This window comes from Bufo bufo, chromosome 10 (assembly GCF_905171765.1).
Source record: "Bufo bufo chromosome 10, aBufBuf1.1, whole genome shotgun sequence".
In the NCBI taxonomy this organism is placed as follows: Eukaryota; Metazoa; Chordata; class Amphibia; order Anura; family Bufonidae; genus Bufo; species Bufo bufo.
Genome location: NC_053398.1, coordinates 20,654,849 through 20,670,085, shown reverse-complemented (window position 1 = coordinate 20,670,085; position 15,237 = coordinate 20,654,849). Strand labels below are relative to the sequence as shown.

At 43.6% G+C, this 15,237-nt stretch overlaps 1 protein-coding gene across 9 annotated transcripts in view; it reads right to left on the bottom strand.

Annotated features, from left to right (window-relative positions):
* Positions 1 to 8,588: 8,588 nt before the first annotated feature.
* Positions 8,589 to 15,237, bottom strand: part of DGKZ (diacylglycerol kinase zeta) — a 179,420-nt gene continuing 172,771 nt past the window's right edge. For all 9 annotated transcript variants that reach the window (XM_040409150.1, XM_040409152.1, XM_040409153.1 and 6 more), the window contains one exon: positions 8,589 to 10,729. In XM_040409150.1, coding sequence (XP_040265084.1) covers positions 10,613 to 10,729 — 117 coding nt within the window. In that variant the 3' untranslated portion in view covers positions 8,589 to 10,612. The remainder of the gene's footprint in view (positions 10,730 to 15,237) is intronic.

The following is a 15,237-nucleotide window of genomic DNA, read 5'->3' as shown; positions in this document are numbered from 1 at the left end:
GTGGTAGATGGAGATGAGGGAGGAGATGTATGGAGGTGGAGCACTGTGGAGAGCACGAGTAGGGTGGTAGATGGAGATGAGGGAGGAGATGTATGGAGGTGCAGCACTGTGGAGAGCACGAGTAGGGTGGTAGATGGAGATGAGGGAGGAGATGTATGGAGGTGCAGCACTGTGGAGAGATTTGTGGGTGAGGGTGAGAAGTTTGCACTGTATTCTGTGCTGGATGGGCAACCAGTGAAGTGACTGGCACAGACTAGTAGCATCAGTGTAGCGGTTGGATGGATAGATAAGCATGGCTTCAGCATATGGTGCTTAGAATGAGGGTCATAAGCACCTGTTCCACTTTTTCTTACACAGAAGTTCTATAAGGGGAGTGAGGTGAATGGAGATTTTTTAGTTTTCTAAATTAAAAAATTTCTAAATGATAAATTTGGCAGAAATCTCACGGGAAGGGGGATCTTACAAAGTTTTGTTATGGGCCCTATGAAATTTGTGTACACCGCCAAATACAGTACAATGGGAAGCTTCGGTTGTCACTTTACATATGAGACCAAAGGTTGACTTCTGAAATCCAGTTCTTCGGTATTGGCTCAATGTTTCTGTCCTGACTTCAGATTTTGTACCTAAATATGGAGTCTTTAGATGGTCAGCTAATATGGTGGGCAACCGATATATATATATATACATATCAATGACTTTTGAGGTTGCTAAATTTTTCTCATCCGAACATTTTGGTGAGGCTGGTACAGGAGTGTGCTGGGGGATGGGGGGCACTGAGACCAGCTTTATGTCAGACTTGATGGCTTGCCCATTCTCTACCCCCCCCTCTCTTCCAACTCTTTTAATGAACTGCATCTTGAGTGGTTTACAAACAGCTCTCTCTCCCCTGCAGTTAAACCTTTGTGCTTTGAGAAACAGAAGAGTGAGGGGGGGAGAGCTTGTATCCTATTACAGCCCCTACTCCAATAGGAGATGAGGAGCAGCGGATGAAGGAAGGAGGAGGGGGGTCCCTCTCTTGACCTGGAGCAGCCTGATTCAGTCCCTGGCGACTGAGTGTTGAGCTGTGAGTAATGTGTTACTGCAGGATGTTACTCCAGGCCCCAGGATTAACCCGTCCTCTGCTGCAGGCTATAAAATTATTTGCTTTTGTCCTGCTAGGAGCTCTAAGTTCTGCTTTCAGTCACTCGTCTGAAGAGCATGCACTCAACGCTACGCTAAGATAATTATATCATGTTTGCAAAATGGGCGAAATGTAGACACCGGCGGCACGAACAGAGAATGTGTCATGGCTTTTGCATTGACAGTTGTGCAATAGTATAAAGTGCATTCTTGCGTCAGCTACATCACTGTCGTAAAATGGTGCAGGGTTCTTTAAGTACCCTACCCAGTGAGAAAGTTTTATCTTGCATAAACAGACTGTCATATACACCAGGCTATACATAAACCAGAAGTCATAGTGCTAAGACTAGGGCTTCCTCCAGAACACATGATCCCTGATGGCACCAGGCTCTCTCAATCACCTACGTCTTTCTATATACATACATACACTAGAAAACTTACCTGCATATTAAGGTGCGATAGTTTACCATGTTGCATTTATAATTCTGCAACAGTGGGGACTTGTTGTCATTCTCACCTGGTTATGGGGTCTAGAAGTTCTGAACTTCTGATGCTTCATCACTAGGCACCATCAGTCCTTAGTGAGATCACTATTCTAGAGAGGAAAGAGACACAAACAGGCCTGGCCTTATTTTGGATGGGACACAATGAGGTACAGTACCTTGTATTGGCAGCCCCCACCCATAGGGTGCACTGTCATGCAGTGTACACATATCCATACTACACAGTGCTTAAACTGGTTGGCCAAGAAAATAAAATTGGTCATCCATGAGCATGAGTCAACTGGCCAACCACCAAGGACCTCCGGAGCTCTGGAATTGCATACTCTTGATTAATGAGTCATGCTTCACCATCTGGTACCTGGTCTTACAGATGAATCTCCAGGAACCATGAGAATGCAGGAGTTAGAAGAGCCCCTTAATGGTGGATAATGTTAATACGACCACAACCACATGGTCAGCATTGTCAAGACTTTGGATTTGCAGCAATGACACTTTTCTGTTACAGTTTAATTTTGTTGCTGAGCGTGATGAACACAATCTTGTTTCTTTTGGCTAGTTTTTGACAACAGTTGGAGGAACAAGTGACAGCTGTGCTCTCCAATACTGTAAATGTGACAGGTTGCCAACGACCAGGGGAACCCCCAACCAGAGTCCAAGAGACACCAGGCTTCCACAAAATTCTGTCTGAGAAGCACTGCCTTAAATACTATTGTGAGTAAGACCACCAGGGCTAAAACCAATCAAGGACTGGTATTTTCTTGCTTTAACATGGTCCATCTAAGTACATATCAACCCTACCAAGGTCGAAAAATGCAATCCGTCCGTGAGCCAGGTCTAATTATCCAAAATCAGTGTTGCATCTCACTAACAACCTTTCAGTTAAAATGCAGATATGTTCCATGTTTCAAAATCTAGTGGGAAATCCTTCTGAAAGAGCAATGGGAGACCAACCCATTTTAATGAAGACCATGTTTTTGGACTAGGATCTTCTATGAGATCAGTCTGTGAGCCAGGTCTAATTATCCAAAATCAGTGTCGCATCTTACTAACACCCTTGTAGCTGAAATGTAGACACGTTCCAAGTTCCAAAATCTAGTGGGAAATCCTTCTAAGAGCAACGAGTGACCGACCCCATATTAATGGAAACCATGTTTTTGGACTAGTGCAAAACTTGATATGCTCATATATATTCAGAATATAAAGTTGCTAATGAACTTTTGCAGCTGACAATTTTTGACTATTTGTAGCAGAGATGTTACGGTAATTACACAGAACTGAAAATTACATAATAGTTAGGATTAAACTTTGGCCTCCAGGTGCATGCGAGAGATGTGTCCAGGAAGAGGAATGAACAGGCCAGTTTAATAGTCACTCAAATTAAGAGTCTGCTCACACAGAAAGTGGCAAGCAATGACCCCATGAAAGAAGTCTTGCAAATCTTACAAAAAAAATAATGAAAAATAATACTTAAAAAAATGTCCCACCAGCAGGTTAGAGGGATACATTATCTCTTGTCCTCTGCAACAAGTCATGTGAGATAGATGGCACATAATCAGTACTGGAAAGCACAATGGGATGCAGTCTGAAAAAGATAATTTTTTTTCAGCTTTAGCATTAAAGCAACAAAAGTGAAGGGTTGTGAAGGTTTCTCAATAGGGCGTATGATCATGTCTGACAGAAATGACTCAGGCAGCTACAGAGAATGTGTAGAAGCCCTGAGGGTTTAAAAGTCAATGGCTCAACCAAAGCCGCTCACTGTCACTCCGGGTTTGAAAGGACGGCTGTAGTGGAATCATACTTCCATGTGCTTACTTCTGAGAGGGTTTAGGGTCCACATGCATGTGTAAAACATAAAATCTTGAAGAAAACCTGTTTAAAGAACATGCAAATTGAACATAAAATTTACAAAAGGTGACTAAAAACATTCAAGATGCTCACAGATGAATGGTCATACAGCCAACACTCATTCGCATCCTCTGAAAACCACTTATGGTGGCCCCAGCAGTGGTCTCCCAACAGCTAGAGAGATCATTTTTTGCCCATGAAGGATCACAACTCAACATCTGATACCAGTGAAAAATAAAACGTAAGGTCCTTTTAGTATTTGGGTATACTTTATTTCAGATGGTGGCTGAGTACACAGTGTACAATTGTGCCCAATACCAGAGACTGATATGTTCATTTATCTTGATGCTCTATGGAAAAATCACAGTATACCCAAATGCTGGAAGGAACATACATTGGGAGTGAGAAAAGTCTATCATGTATGTTTGTTCATTGTATCTTGGACTGGAGAATCCTTCCATATTGGTTTGTGCTTCCATTACTCCTTGAGCTGTTCAATTCCAATCCAGCCAGATGGCCAAGTCCCAGGTTGAGGAACAAAAGGTCATCATCAGTGAAGCTATTTGCCACTGCAGACATCCATCTAACATTTGCGAAAAACTTTAGATAGGCAGAGGTTCTTGTACTGGAAAATTAAGATTGTGTTTACATATCTATCACTCATGGTCATCCCATGGAGCAAGGTATTGGCAAACAAATTGTGTCCACATTGATGGTGGGTTGGGACTTTTGCACTGCATAACTGTGGCGACATCACAATCTCGTTTAGCCTTTATCTTAAAGAGAAGACTTTTTTTTTCTAAAATGATGTGATCGGATTTTTGTAAAGCATGCTATTAGACCATAAATACTTATAGGACAAAAAATACAAATGGTGCTCATACCAAACATGGGATGATCCATGGCCATCAACGTGACCAGCACTATGAAAACTAGCTTTGACTGTGTTCATCATTCAGAGTACTCTTATTAAAATTATTGCGCAATTATCCATAGAGAGCAAAGAAAATCTGGGATGGTCTCCAAGTAGCTCAGCATGAACTTCTCAGGGGGTAACGATCCAAGTTAAAATGCAGGATTGTAAAACGGTCATCTAAGGACTGTGATATACGAAAGAAGATTTGAACTATGGTGGTAATTGCAAATTGCATGATTACTGGTGGATACTGTCAATACGACCATAACCACATGGCCAGAATTGTCAAGGCGTTGGATTCGAAGAAATTGAACTTTTCTATTACAGTCAATTTTGTTGCTGAGCCTGACATACACAACCTTGTTTTATTATTAGTTTTTGGCAAAAGTTGGAGGAACATGTGACACCTGTGCTCTCCAATACTGAAAATGTGACAGGTCTTGTTGCCATCAACTGGGGGATTCCCCAACCAGGGTCCGAGAGACACCAGGCTTCCACAAAATTGTGGCTAAGAAGCACTGCCTTAAACACTATTGTGAGCAAGACCACCGGGGCTAGATCCATTCAAGCTGGATAACTTTTTCCCCTCGAGTCCCAGGTCAAAGAACAGTGAATATCAAAAGGGTGTGACTGTCAAAATCCTCATTCACTTCCAAAAGAGTGACCATTGTGCAACTGTTGTGCCAAAATTAGTCAAGGATCATGAGCTTGAGTCAAAAAACGTACAAGTCAAGACATTCTTATGGGTGAAGCTGTGGTGAGGACACCCGTGCCTTACAAGGGGTGGAAAGTCAAATTAGTAGGGCTCTAGGTAAAATGATGCTGCATACATTTGATGGCACCTGCAAGAACACAGTGCAAATAGGTGTCACGATAGGTAGGTAAGCGGGGAAATAACCAAACACAGGAAAACAAACAGAGCAAATGACTAGGCCCAAAAGCTAGGGAGAAAAGGGTCACCTCCTAGCGATCCCTAAAAGTTTTCCCTAAACTGCTGTGCCCATGTGCATACCCTAATGGTGGATATGCACATGCCCTCGTGCCTAAACCTATAAACCCAGGTTAAACCCTAAGCTGTAGGGAAAAGGGAAGAGGCAACCTGCTTCTTACAAACCCGGATGAAGCAAACGTCTCTATAGAGGCCTAGATAAAAGACACAAAGGGAAATAACAGAGAGGACTTATCTAGAGCAGAGGATCCACCACACACCCAGAGCTCACAGGAAAGAACTATAACCCGCACAGGCCACTGGGGGAAGGAGGGATAAATTGCCTCACTAACAATCAAAACCAGTACACCTGAAGGACGGTGGATCCAGCTCAAAACCAAACAAACAGAGAAGTCAGACATGTGCAGCCAGTCTGACAGACCTCCGCACATTCACAGGACAAGGCGTGACAATAGGGGTCTAAGGGCTCATGGATAGAGCCATAACAGGCTTTCCATAGAGGTCCAGGATGCCTTCTACTGCACCTTCTTGCATACAAAGGGAATTTCTTTTAGAATCTGTATGCATTTAAAAAAAAAAAAAAAGGGTGGTAAGCTTCATCGGACTCCGTAAACGTGGCGCATTGATTCTAGTGGAAAATATCTTCAGAAACATGACGTCGGGCCCAGTGCATGGAGGCTTACGGTCCCATAGTAAAGGAGCTGTGCAGACACTATGCACCGTCAAATTAGAGCAACTTAAATTAGAAAACAAAAAAACAAAAACAAAAAACACCCCATAAGTAAAAAAAACAAAAACAAACACAGTGCACCACAATGTAATTACGTAAATATTTTATTTCAAATGGCAAGAAAACATTACATAGTTGTGATAAGTGTTATGCCGGCTCCCCGTAACGAGAGCGGAGGCGAACACAACGTGAACGTAATGGTGACGAGAGTGAGACAGTCACTAAACACAACTGCTATATAAAACAGAGGTCACACTCATGTTCTGATACAGAAACCCAGTATTGCACACACATGGTGGTGAGGACAGGAAAGGGGGAGGGGGCAGGGAAGTGAGTTTAATCCCCCCCCCCATCCAGCACCCTGAGAAACAGAAAATAAAACTGCTGTAACATTAAAAAAAGGTTAAAACATTATAATACAGAAAAACAGTGAGTCACTGTGTGCTTCAAGTCTGCCTCACATCTGGACCAAAAGTGTACCTGTTGCCCAGACTGCTGGAGGCAGCCATTTTATTAGTCATAAGATCACAGGTTGCTATTAACGTCACGGTTAAGTGACGTCTTTATTTGAAGAAATATGGTTTCCTCCATTTTGAGCTTCAGTCAAGTCTACAGGACTGAGCTGCAGGACCGGACGCAGCTACATGGAGACATATATTATTGTGCAGTGAAGGGACTGACCTTTCTTTGTGCCGCTCATTGCTAGAGGTGTGGGGCAGTGACTAAGGATAAGCCATCAACGTAAAATCTTACAAAGCTCATTTATTTTGGTAGCAATAAGTCCCACCTCTAAATAAGTCTGTAAGGTGGAGCTTGTAGACCTGCCTTCTACTGAGGGCATGTTGGCCAATCAGCTCTCACATAGTACCCAACCCTCAAAGTCCTTGTAAGGAGCCAAAAGGAAATGTGAATTTTTGGAGTGCCGCTGGTGTGTCTTAAAAGTGTTCTCAGATGTATATACTGATGACCTATGCCCTGGATAGGCCATCAGTATCTGATCAGTGAGGGTCCAACACCTGGGACCCCCGCCGATCAGCTGTTTGGAGAGGCCGCGGTGCTTCGGTGAGTACAACGGCCTTCTCTCAGTTCACCAATCACAGTGCCATACATTGTATAGCGGCTGTGCTTGGTCATGCAGCTCAGTCCCATTCACTTCAAGTGCTCTTCGGCTATGTGACCGATGAACGTGATGTCACTTGGCCTTGGGAAAGCTGAGAGGAGGCCGAGGTGATACTGGGAGCACCGGTGCCTTTTCGCATAGCTGATCGGCAACGACACCAATCAGATAATGATCACCTACCCAGAGGATAGGTCATCAATATATAAGTCTTGGAAAACCCCCTTTAAAGGGATGGTCCATGTTATAAAACAGTCATACACGCCTTACCGATTCCCTGCGGATTCCTTTCCAATGCTGGTCTCTACTTGTTCCTCCCTCTTGACTCGCAAAAAAATTACTGTTCAGCCAATCACTAGCGACTGCTGTGACCCGCCTCAGCCACTGATTGGCTGAATAATCATTTCCTGTATGTCAAGAGGGTGCAGGAAGTAGAGACGAGCAGGGGATCGGGAGGCGGAACTTGAGCGAGAGGGGATTGGTGAGGTGAGGAATCATACCATTCTGTGTAATCAGATGGACAAACCCTTTAACCAATCTTCTAAAGGTGTCATCTACTGGTCATGTGATTCCTCTTGTCCAGTCAATTGCGAGTGATGTGGTATTTCAACTGCCTTTCCTGCCAACTCACCAAGTCTGAGGGTGAGGTCGGTATTGAGTCTAATCGATACCCCAATTTAAAGTCGACCTTGTTGACAGCTGCTCTTGGAGATTAGCGCATACACTGTCTACAGAACCGGAGGCCACAAAGCTGGTCCTTCCTCAAAGATGTCTGCCACCCATCCTTCAAATAATATTCCTATGACTCTCCACAAAATGGCTCCTCCAGTTTTACCTAAGCAACAGGCACACATGAATACTATGACATCTGGGGTCATAATCCCGTAATATGTAATAAACGTGACACGATCATATTTTCTCTTTAATATAGAATAAAGTATATCTTATTAGCATTTTTAATGAAAAATAGATTTCTCTCAGATTTATTCTCAGAAAACCATCTTGAGAGGAGGCCGAGGTGCTACTGGGAGCCCTGGTGCCTTCTCACATGGCTGTTTTTATTTTCTAATACATCGAACACCATACTGTGGAGGTAGAGCAGTTGCCCAAAGCAGCCAATCAGATCTCCTCTTTCATCATCAATCCTGCGCTGTTTAAATGAAAGCTGTAATTTGATTGGTTGCTATTGGCAAGTCTCTCCTTAGGGACTGCACTGGTTTTTTACACACGAGGCCTACATTTTCACCACTGAACGACTGTTTACAAATGACAGCCGTCCCTTAGGACAGCAAGACGTGGCCCATAGCAACCGGAGGACTTCTTTCATTTTCTAAGTTGCAATACCATACTGACCAACATTTCACTTGGTAAATTAGGGGACAAAGTAGACCCCCTCCCCCCTCCCAAACTGCGAGATGCCATCAATTTGTGGGCAGGGCTTACATCAACCACACCCACTTTCAGCCCTGGACAGCCAATATTTGCAGGGACTCTCTCTGAAAATTAGGGACAGCCTCAGCGGATTCTATGTTCTATAAAAATGGCAACTGGGATTCAGTGGGTTGCTAAGGGCAACGCTACCTCTTTGCATTGGTTTTAAGACCCATCTAGATGTTTCTCCCTTCCTGCTCTACCAGGAGGGTTATAGTGTCCTCACAAAAAAACACAAAAATGACAAAAAAAACAACACAAATCACCACGAAAAAAAATGAGCGTTTCGGGTCTGAACGCACAAATGGCGGGTTAAGTCGTGCCCAGCGGTAGGCAATCGTGTGACCGGCGTCTGATTTCCTGCTCATTAGACATTAAACATTCAGGTTTCAATGCACTTAATTCTGCGTATGGCAGACATATTGCTTATTAACCCCTGGCAATCTGCAAAGTTTTTAATTTTTCACAATCCTTTGCAACAGTAAAGTGCTGAGGATGGAGCATGCAATTCCGGTTTGTATATATAGATCCATTTGTGACAATGGAGATCTAGGGCAAAAGGCAACTCGCCGCACAACCTTAAAATTAATCTTTGATTGTCAAGCAACGGCGTTTTGTGTAGATTAAAAGAAGTCAATAAAATGGACCCGGCTACTGTTCTGGCCTTACACGTGTCATTCCTTGGTCAGAGACTTTGCTCTAATCTTACTATAAAATGAAAAAGTAGAACACGGATAAGAAAAATAGGCAATAAGTTAAATAAAACAACTAAAAAAAAATTACACCAAAAGGTGTTTCGGCAAGAGAAATGACACAACATGGCTGCTGCGCTAGCCTTATGGTGAACCCACATGTATCAGAGACAGCCAAATCAATCACTGGTAGGCCGAGGCTACACAATGGTACAGTTTCTGGCACCCCGGTTTAACACCAAGTGCACATCACAAGACCTCTTCAGCACAGCGACTGCCCGACGGATTCAAAATGGCTGCCGTAAGCAAGATGGATGAAATGAACCAGGGTCAATGGGGCTATACTGACAGGTTACGGTTTACACCTAGCAATGGCTTCACCACGATGGCGTTATGATCCAGTGTAAACACTCGAATAACACCCTGGACATGAATGAGTCACACATTTTATGTACAAAAAAATAAAATAAAAGCTAAAAAACAAAAAACACCTGCTCTAATTTACAGGTCTACTGATACTGGATCGATAAATAAGACAGTATCTGCGTGTAGAGGGTCTGTTCGACTACATGTACATACACTTCTACAGGTCTCTATATCTACACAGCACACGACTATTAAGGAATAAAAAAAAAATCTAAACAATAACAAGAAAGTCATAAAAACAACAGATACATCTTTACACAAAAGATAAGTGATCAGAGCCATCACTGGAGAGGTGAACAACAAAAACGTATGTAAACTAGCCCCAGTTACCGAGACCATATGTGCAAGATCAGGGCCGTCGTGTGCCCTATCGGATCCGAGAAGAAATAAGAGTACGTACGAGGTGAAGTCTTACGTCTTCAGAAATGACCAGGAGCCATGGGCCCTAAATAGCCTGGCACATGTGAATACCAAAAGGGCGCTAAATTGGGAGCTAAACACAGTGAGTAGGTCACTAAAGGAGGACGTTTCTAGGATGGAAGCATATCAAGAATGGGTAGAATTACTTTAGTTAGTCCTAGAGCCATAGTCTCTGTAGATTGTCCACAGCTTGCGCACTTCCTCGGGCAGGAGAGCGTTCTTATAAACAGGTAGTCAAGGTTCACAGGTTTCCACATAAGAAACACTGACACGTTGGGAGTATCTGTTGATAGGAAGCTAGTGGTTCTTGCCCAGGACAAATGGCAGGGCTTCGAGATGTACAGTAAGGCTTCTTGAAAGATAGAGGGGGATGGGAAAGGTTAATTTCCTCCCCCAGAACCGGGGATAAGGAAGTTTAGTTTTTTGTATAAAGAAGCAAGTCTTTCTGGGTAAGAGGCCTCTTGTTACACGGCTGTTTCCTGGTCTTCTCTCTGAATCATTTGATAGTGCTGTCTATTCTCCAGATATGCAGCAAGCTCCGAGTCCTTCGCTTTCTCAGCCCGATTTTTTGGAGTGTCTCCCTGAAAAACAGAGATGCAGTTATTTATACTTTTATATAGGTGTTTATGTGTTTTCTACAAGATAGCGCCAACATATTCCATAGCACAGTACAGATTGATGGGTGATACTATACAGTGCGGTCTACCGGCATATTTACACTAAAGCGTGAGGTCTACTACACAATACAGGAGGACCAGCTGGGGCTTTACTGCTCGAAATTCATCCTCCCGGAGAGGGAGGTTTCCACATCCCTGTTCTCTACTCCCTCTGGATCTAGTGAAGCTTGAGGGGTGGGTCCCTGTTGCATGGGAGATTGGGAGTCACAGAGGCACAGAGATTGGGTCTCACTGGTGGAGGGGTCTCTAAATCGCCGCCCTCTTCAGAGCATTCGGAAAGTCTTTAGACCCTCTCACTTTTTTCCACATCTTGTTATGTTGTGGCCCTGTGCTAAAATAATAATAATAAAAAAAAAATAGTCAAGTTCCCCCCCAATCATTCTGCACTCAATGCCCCATGAGAAAGTTAGAACATAATATTAGAAAACTTTGCTAATTTATTGAAAATAAAAATTTTAAATCTTGCATTGACGCAGGTATTCAGAACTTTTATTTAGGACATAAATATTCAGACACTACTAAGGACTTAGTTGAAGCTCCTTTGGCAGTGATTACAGCCTCCAGTCTGGGGATTTTCTGCCATTCTTCTCTGCAGATCCTCTCAAGCTCTGTCAGGTTGGATGGGGTGGACAGCCATTTCAGGTCTCTCCAAAGATGTTTAATTGGGTTCAAGTCAGGTCTCGTGCTGGCCACTGAAGGACATACACAGAGTTGTCCCTAAGCCACTCCTGTGTTGTCTTGCCTGTGTGCTTGCGGTCATTATCTTGTTGGAAGGTGAACCTTCGGCCTAGTTTGAGGTCTGCAGCTCTCTGGATCGGGTTTTCATTAAGAATATCTCTGCACTTTGCTCCATTTTCTTCACTGTAGGGATGTAGTGGGCAGGTGATGAGCAGTGCCTGGATTTCTCCAGACATGACTTAGAGTTGAGGCCAAAAAGTTCAATCTTGGTTTCAGACCAGAGACTCTTGTTTCTCACAAATTCCTTTAGGTGCTTTATTTTTCAAACTCCAGGCAGCTTTCATGTGTCTTTTACTGAGGAGAGGCTTCTTTCTGGCCACTCTGCCATAAAGGGGTGATTGTTCACCTTCTGGAGGTTTCTTGCATCTGCACACAAGTTTTTTGGAGCAGGGCCAGAGTGACCATTGGGTTCTTGGTCAACTCTCTTACAAGGGTCCTTCTCCCCACCGATAACGTAGTTTCATGGGGCGGCCAACTTTAGATAGAGTCCTCTTTGTGCCAAACTTCTTCCATTTAAGAATTATATAAATCACTGTGCTCTTGGTAACTTTCAGTGCAGCAGAAATATTTTTGTACCCTTCTCCAGATCTGTGCCACCACAAAATCCATTCACAATCCTGTCTATGAGTTCTACAGGCAGTTCTTTTCTCCTCGTGGCTTGTTTTTTGCTCTAATATGCATTGTCAGCTGACAAACCTTATATAGACAGGGCTGTCTCTTTCCAAATCATGTCCAATTAACAGAATTTACCTCAGGCATATCAAATCAAGTTGTAGAAACATCTCAAAGATGATCAAGAGAAATGGGAGGCCCCATAGCTAAATGTCAAATCTCATAGCAAAGGGTCTGAATGCTTATGTCCATGCAAAATTTTTTATTTTTTTTTTCATTTTTAATAAATTTACAAACATTTCTAAAATTCTGTTTTCATTATTTTATTAAGGGGAATTGAGTGCAGGTTGATAGAGGAAAAGTTGATATTTTTTTATGTTAGCACATAAAAAAATTGTGAAAAAAATGAAGGGGCCTGAAGACTTTCCGAAGACACTGTAGAATCTAAGAATGCCAGAGAAGTGGGTCAATGACTGAAAGGAAGGGGGGGAATAGGAGTAAAAAAAAAGCTCGGAGATCGGGACTCCCAGCTAGAGAGGTCTCTACACCTCCATCATCTACTCACTCTAGATCTAAGAAATCAGAGTAGCAGGGCCTGCTGGCCGGGGTGATGGGAGTTATGACCGCCCTAAGATCAAGCCTCCCAGAGCAAAAAATTTTGGTTAGACGCTGAAAATTGTGTGTTAATATAGCACGTGGTCTGAGGTTGCTGAAGTTGTGGCCTATAGAACCATAGACTATAGATACTGTAGTGAACTGCACGCTATAGTAGTATCAGTACTCACCTCACTCATTGTCCCCACTGGAGCTCTATATATACACACAAGAGACTATAGTGGATTGACCTGGTAGTAACGGAAGGAGCATGACCCCACATTTTGGATGGAAGGGGTGTACCAACCCATAAAGCCCTACTCTAGGCATTAAAGGGGTATTCCGATTGTTTTAAGTTAAACCCTATCCACCCCCACTGATCACGAGAATGGGGGCCCCATACCCCCTGAAATGAACGGAGCGGCCGCTCCATTCATTTCTATGGGAGTTCTTTAGATAGCCAAGCGCTGTACTCACCTATCTCCCGAACTCCTATAGGAATGAATGAAGCAGCCCGCACATATGCGACCGGCCGCTCCGCTCATTTCAGGGGGGCTGCAGGGGGTACAGGGCCCCATTTTCACCTTTAAGTGTTCCTTTAAATCTTGTATTTCCCAGCCAAACAAGCTTTAAAACAGCCTATAGTCTTGACTTACATTGAAAGTCAATGAGGGACGGATCCGTTTTCGATTGCACCATATTGTGTCAGTGAAAACTGGATCCGTCCCCATTGACTTAAATTGTAAGTATAGACGGATCCGTTAGGCTCCGCATAGTCAGACGTTCACCAAAAACGCTGCAACGTAACGGACACCAAATGCAGCCAAATTGATGCATTCTGAACGGATCCGTATCCATTCAGAATGCATTGGGGCTGAACTGATCTGTTTTGGGCCGCTTGTGAGAGCCCTGAAATGGATCTCACAAGCGGACCCAGAAACGCCAGTGTGAAAGTAGCCTAACAAAGGTGACAAGACTGTCAAGAGCTGTTCAGTGTCACTGCAGGCAATAACCGCTGTGCCAAGATGTCTTAAGGTGCTCCCCCCTTCTAATTCTGGCAGACTGCTCTTTGTCTTGTTTGCACTAATCCTGATATTACTCAGAGAAAATGAGTCATTCCATTACCAGGAACAGAAGGGGAAACATGGGGGAAGGCGTTAAGGTGCAGAATCTAGGGTGTGTATATGTGGAAAGATAGGACGGCAGATCTCGGCAGTACTTTGGACGTTACAGGGTTGGTCTGAGGTGTGTGGAGGGGAGTCCTGGTGCTGAGTTAAGTATCCTAATAAATTACAGACACTTTAGTCTGGCAGGAAAATCATTACACGAAAACCCAACTTTTCAACCTTAAAGGGTTTGTATCCTCTCGGACGACGAGGGCATATTACTAGGATATGCCCCCATTGTCTGGGTCCCGCACCTATCGGCAAAGTGAAGGAGGGTGCACCACGCATGCGCAGCCACTCTCCATTCATTTCTATGCAGCTGCTGAAAATAGCCAAGCGCTGGCTCGGCTATTTCTGTCGGCCCCAGAGAAATGAATGGGAGCGCACCGAGCTTGTGCGGCCCCCACTTCCGCTCACTTCAATGGGGCCAACGGAAATAGCCGAGTCAGCACTCGGCTATTTTCAGTTGCTCCATAGAAAAGGTGCTCCCACCTTCACTTTGCCTGCTCCGTTTACGAGATAGGTGCGGGTCCCAGAGGTGTCGGAGCTGGGAATACCACTGTAATTTTTTCACTGTATAGTTGAAGTACCATTTATTTGGTACAGAAGTCGAATTCATCTGAAAAGCTGGATTTATAAGATATTGTTCTGGCTTCCTGCAGCCACCACTAGAGGGAGCTTACGGCATACGGTTTATACATTGAACGCAATGAAAATACAGTACGCTCCAAAGGCTCCCTCTAGTGGTGGCTGCAACTCTAAAAGTATTTGTTGCTCTGCAGCTGATAAAGAAATATTAAATTAATGTGCACAGACATTATGTATGTAAGATGGACTGACATCAAGGGGTACTCATTGAAGTGACCCAGAAGAGGAGACTTATTTATTTTCAAGTAGTGTCCCATGGAAAAAGAATGCAAATTAATTCATACAAGCCAAAAAAGAAACACCCATCTGTCGGCAGCACTGTTTGGCTGCATGCCGCTCATCGGTATGGAGCAGGGTACTGGTTGGCCAGGTGAGATGCAGCTCTGGGGTCATACTGTTTGTCATTGGACATACAGCATTGTATGAAGACTTATTTTTCAGGCAATGTGCCATGGGAAACTTGCAAATTAGATCATATTAGTCAAACCAAAGACCATCTGTACACAGCTTTTTCAGAGTTCTTGCCACTCATCAGTACAGATGGAGGATTATGTTATAATGACAATAATTATATCCCTAGCATTAGGTACGGAGATGCCCTGTTTGGACCTTAATAAAGCCTACGAACACTCATGATATTACATTTTTTTTTAT